The 5284-nt window shown below is 46.5% G+C and overlaps 1 protein-coding gene across 1 annotated transcript in view; it reads left to right on the top strand.

Moving 5' to 3' along the window:
• LOC102201567 (NACHT, LRR and PYD domains-containing protein 3-like) overlaps positions 1-5284 on the top strand; it is an 11925-nt gene that overhangs the window by 3587 nt on the left and 3054 nt on the right. Inside the window, exons 3-4 of the mRNA XM_013914791.1 lie at positions 2824-4678; positions 4874-5047. Of these exons, the coding sequence (XP_013770245.1) occupies positions 2824-4678; positions 4874-5047 (2029 nt within the window). The remainder of the gene's footprint in view (positions 1-2823; positions 4679-4873; positions 5048-5284) is intronic.

Here is a 5284-nt window from a genome sequence, read left to right as displayed (position 1 = left end):
GAGAAGCACCTGCCCACCCTCACCACCTGAGTTCTGCCAGTGAGGAAGTCCAACACCCATGCACACAGACGGCTGTTAAGTCCCAGATCCCTCAGCTTTGTGAACAGTCTGCAGGGCACTATTGTGTTAAACGCTGAGCTTTAATCAACAAACAGCATTCGCACATAGTTACCCTGTGTGAAGCTTCTACTCCTCCTCAGTGGAGAGTGTGCTCTCCTCCTGCCTCGTGTTTGGTACTCAGGGGCCACAACTGAAAACAGGAAGGCTGCACAGGGGTCATTAACAACTCCCAAATAACTTACTGGCTGCCCTCTGCCACCCCTGGAGGCCATCTCCAGATCCTCCTGTCTCAGGAAAACCAGGGGCATCACAGGCGAGCCCCGCCCACCACCTATTTGACCCGCTGCCCTCTCAGGCCAGTCAGGTCCCATACCTCCAGACTCACCAACAGCATCTTCCCCTGGGCCAGTCAGACTGCTAACAAACACTATCCTCCACCCACCACCCCAACAATCCCGACTCTAGAGTCTTTTCTTTGCACTACTTCCAAGCATTTGTTCTCCAGTGTGTGACTTTCTCTTGTTTGTTATTTATTCCTGCTGTCTACTATTCGTATTTTATTCTGGCACAGTCAGTGGAGAGCACCCAACACCGAAGAGAGGCATGAAAGCTGAAGAGTCCGCCTCCCATTTTACTTTTAAATATCCTGCCATGGTAAGCTGTGTGACAGGCAGGATGACGCACCCCTTAATTTTGCGGACGGATTGGCCCAGGTTCGGTAAATTAATTGGACTGTGTGTCAGTATGCAATCGCGGCCGGTAGGGACATGCGAGGTCTGTGTGGTGCTCAGCGGAGGAGTCAGTGGGGCCTTCTCGGGAGACCCCATCGGCTCCAGTTACACTCATTACCATTAATGGAGGTCCTGTTCGAGCGCATTGGCATGGACCTCATCGGGCCATTTCACACGGCTATCGCTTTGTGTTAGTTCTGGTGGATTTGCAAGGCAATATCCACAAACAGTGCCACTGCACACCATTTCTGCTAAGTGTGGCACAGGTGCTATTTCAGGTCATCTCTTGAGTTGGTATCCTGAAAAAGATACTGACTGACCAAAGAACTTCATAGATGTCTAGCTTTACGAATTGTAGGGCATTAAGCCTACCACCCTCAGTATGATGGGCTGGTGGAGCGGCTGAATAAGACCTTAATGTCCATGATTCGGAAGTTCGTTCACGAAGATGAACGCAACTGGGATCGTTGGTTGGACTCCAGATTCCACCATTCCTGCCTCCCTTCATTTGTGATGACCATTGCACACAGGTGTGGATGTGGATGTTGTGGATGTTGCTGCATTGCAACAGCATTTTGCAAATGTGTTCTCCCCCTTACCCAGCTGTATGACTGTTATGGTGCATCAATTTGACAAGCGGCCTGGCGTGATGGTCCGTTCACGACCCTACAGGTTACTGGAGCACAGAAGACAAATCATGCAAAGGGAATTGGCGGAGGTTTTGAAGCTGGGAGTAATAGAAGAGTCACACATCGCTTGGTGTAGCCCCATAGTTCTGGTAGTGAAGAAAGATGGATCTATACGGTTCTGCATAGACTATCGCAAGGTGAATGAGGTGTCACAGTTTGATGCTTATCCCATGCCGATGCTGGATTTAACCGAGGGCTACTGGCAGATTGCCTGGTCTGCAGAGTCAAAGTAAAAAAGGGCCTTCTCTACTCTTTACGGTTTGTACCAGTTCGTTACACTAATGTTCGGCTTGTTCGGAGCCCCTGCCACCTTCCAGCATCTCAGAGACCGGTTGCTGCGTCCTTATGCTGCATATGCTGCAGCCGACCTGGAAGACATCATCATCAATAGTGACACTTGGGCGGAGCATATGCAGCGGGTGGTAGTGGTCCTGGAGTCTCTGAGGCAGGCGGGGTCCACGGCCAACCCGAAAAAGTGTGTGGTTGGACGGAGGGACGTATAGTTTCTGGGGTACCAATTGGGTTGTGAGCATGTGCAGCCACAGATGGATAAAACAGCAGCTATTGCATCCTGTCCGCGTCTCAAGACCGGCTAGGCCAGATGGCTCCCCGGCACAAATTGGGCGGTGGGGGGGTGGCACTGTGTGGTTGGTGGCTCAGCTGCAGGGGAGGAGTGGAGCAGCAGGTTCATGGTTTGGTGTCAGGGAGGCTGGTTTTGCACAGCCAGTGAGCATTTTGCATTCCCTATTTCAATAGCAGCCAGGCCTGGAGAGGAGGCTGCTGCTGGAGGAGAGCACTGGAGCCAGGGCAGCGTGCACTGGAAGGTCCCAAAAGGTGACATAAAGCAGATTGTGTGATAACAATAAAAAAAAAACACAAACCACAGTTACGGAGTTGTGTCAGGTCCTTCTGAGATCACAGAAGTATTTTATGAGGATGGTCAGAGGGCAGAGGGGAGAATACACAAGTAAACTGCTGTTGCAATGCAGCAACATCTGCTGCGTGAGCTTTAATTGTCACAAGGAAGTGAGGCCACCTCATAATGAGCATTACCTGCTTGCTGTGTGACAACATAGGTTCCTTACACCTAGCAAGTAGTTTCATCCAGAGGGCTGGATCCAGGGCCAGGGATTCACTAAATTCAGTAACCTGAGGACATTTTAACTCTGGCTTAACATATATATTTTTTTTATTTTTACCAGTGCTGTTGTATTATTGATCTTCCTCTGAACAATGAAAGCTTAACTTTATGGAACTTTTTGTTTACTGCTTCCAACAACAACATGGGTATTCGTGAAATATACACAGCACACTTTGTATTTTTCCCCTCATGTTTGATACAGATGTGGTGGTTCCAGTACCAGAGCCTCGCCCCATCAAGTTTTTCCAGCAAATACTTCAATCAAACTTCCAGGACAAGTTTATGTGTACCCAAGAAGGTTGGACAGAAGATAAACAGCGTCTGGTTGATATCTACACAGAGCTGTACATCACAGCTGGGTATGATGTACATATCAACACACAGCATGAGGTCCGGCAGATTGAGAAAGTATGGAAGCCAGCAGAGCCAGAGAAACCTATTAGACCCACAGACATGTTCAAACATCCTTCAGGAGACTACAGACCCATCAAAACAGTGATGACCAATGGAATCGCAGGAATTGGAAAAACTTTCCTTGTTCACAAGTTTGTTTTGGACTGGGCTGAACAAAGATCCAATCAAGATGTGCATCTGATTTTCCCCTTCACCTTCCGTCAGCTGAATCCTCTGAAGGGAGAAAAGTTCAGTTTGGCAGAGCTCATTCATGAATGCATCCCAGAAACTGTAGGCATCCCACAGGAGGCTCTTAATTACATCTTTACAGATGTTCAGTCATCAGGAATCACCAACTATGACAAGAGTAAATTCAAACTTCTGTTTGTGTTTGATGGGCTGGATGAGAGCCGCCTTCATCTCGACCTTCATTCTGAAGACATTCGCTCTGTCGATGTAACAACGGCAGCTAAAACAGATGTCCTGCTGAGGAAACTCATCAATGGGAAACTGCTACGCTCTGCTCGCATCTGGGTAACCACACGGCCTGCAGCGGCCAATCAGATCCCTCGAGAGTTTATCAGCAGTACAACAGAGGTCAGGGGGTTCACCGACCCACAGAAAGAGGACTACTTCAGGAAGAGAGTCAAAGGTAAGGAGGAGGCTGACAAACTCATCTCCCATATCGTGACATCACGAAGCCTCCACATCATGTGCCACATCCCAGTCTTCTGCTGGATCACTGCAACAGTTCTGGAGGATGTGTTGAAAACCAGAGAGGGAGGAGAGCTGCCCAAGACTCTGACTGAGATGTACGCAGAGTTCCTGGTGTTTCAGATTGATCGGACAAAAGAAAAGTATGGCCCAGAGAAGAGCATTCAATACGTTAAGTCATTAGCAAAACTGGCCTTTGAGCAGCTGGAAAAGGGCAACCTGATCTTCTATGAGAAGGATCTGAGACAGAGCGGCATTGATTTCAGTGAAGCCTCGGTGTGCTCAGGAGTGTTCACAGAGATCTTCAAAGAAGATCGAGGAAGGAAAGGGAAAGACAAGATGTTCAGCTTCGTCCATCTGAGCGTTCAGGAGTTTCTGGCTGCTCTTTATGTGAGGATGTCGCTTATAAATAGCAACAAAAATGTGATGCTTTCACCACCGCTGTCTCTGCGCATTCTTCGACTGCTTTTCAGTAAAATATCTTCAAAGAAGATCCACAGGATTTCGATTGACAGGGCCTTACAGAGTTCAAACGGACACCTGGACTTGTTCCTTCGCTTCCTCTTGGGTCTTTCACTGCAGACCAATCAGGATAAACTACAGAGCCTACTGAAAAAAACAGACTGTCGGTCAAAAACCAACCAGAAAACAATCCAGTATATCAAGGAGAAGCTCAGTGAGAATCTGTCTCCAGAGAGAAACATTAATCTTCTCCACTGCCTGAATGAACTAAATGATCGTTCTTTAATAGAGGAAATCCAACAGTATCTAAGTTCAGGAAGCCTCTCCACATATGAACTTTCTCCAGCTCAGTGGTCAGCTTTGGTTTTCATCTTACTGTCATCAGAAGAACATCTGCATGTTTTTGACCTGAAGAAATATTCTGCTTCTGCTTCAGAAGAAGCTTTTTTGAGGCTTTTGCCAGTGGTCAAAGCCTCCACCAAAGCTCTGTAGGTGCACAGATAACCAGATATTGCAATGGCATCACAGGTGCTAGTTTTTGTTAAATTATTTAAATTATGTAAAACTAATAGTCATTATATCTCATGAGGAAATTTGTTCAAACAATAATATAATTATTCATTTTATAATTACTACAGTAGTTTTTTTATAGCATATAAACAGCATCACTATTTCCTCTACAGATTGAGTGGCTGTAATCTGTCAGAGAGAAGCTGTGAGGCTTTGTCTTCAGTTCTCAGTTTCCAGTCCTCCAATCTGAGAGAACTGGACTTGAGTAACAACAATTTGCAGGGATTGGGTCTGAAGTTGCTCTCTGCAATACTGGAGACTCCTCACTGTACACTACAGAGCCTCAGGTAAGCTGAAATGTTGTATTATAATGCTGCAGTGGATTATGTTCCATGTTTATCATTTATCATCATTGTTTGTTTATACTTTAACTCATAAACACAACTGTATAGGAATTAATGCTGTCTGACTGCAAACAGGTGGACAGTAGTTTGTATCATATCTATCTAATAGACTCCAGTTTGTGCATGTAAATGGAGAGTCCTCTTCACACACTGAGGTTAATTATGGAGTTCCACAGGGTT

The sequence above is a fragment of the Pundamilia nyererei genome, unplaced genomic scaffold (assembly GCF_000239375.1).
Source record: "Pundamilia nyererei isolate P.nyererei 1_Seehausen unplaced genomic scaffold, PunNye1.0 scaffold00225, whole genome shotgun sequence".
Taxonomy (NCBI): domain Eukaryota; kingdom Metazoa; phylum Chordata; class Actinopteri; order Cichliformes; family Cichlidae; genus Pundamilia; species Pundamilia nyererei.
Note: the sequence above shows the minus strand (reverse complement) of the source record. Positions and strands in the feature narration are given on the sequence as shown.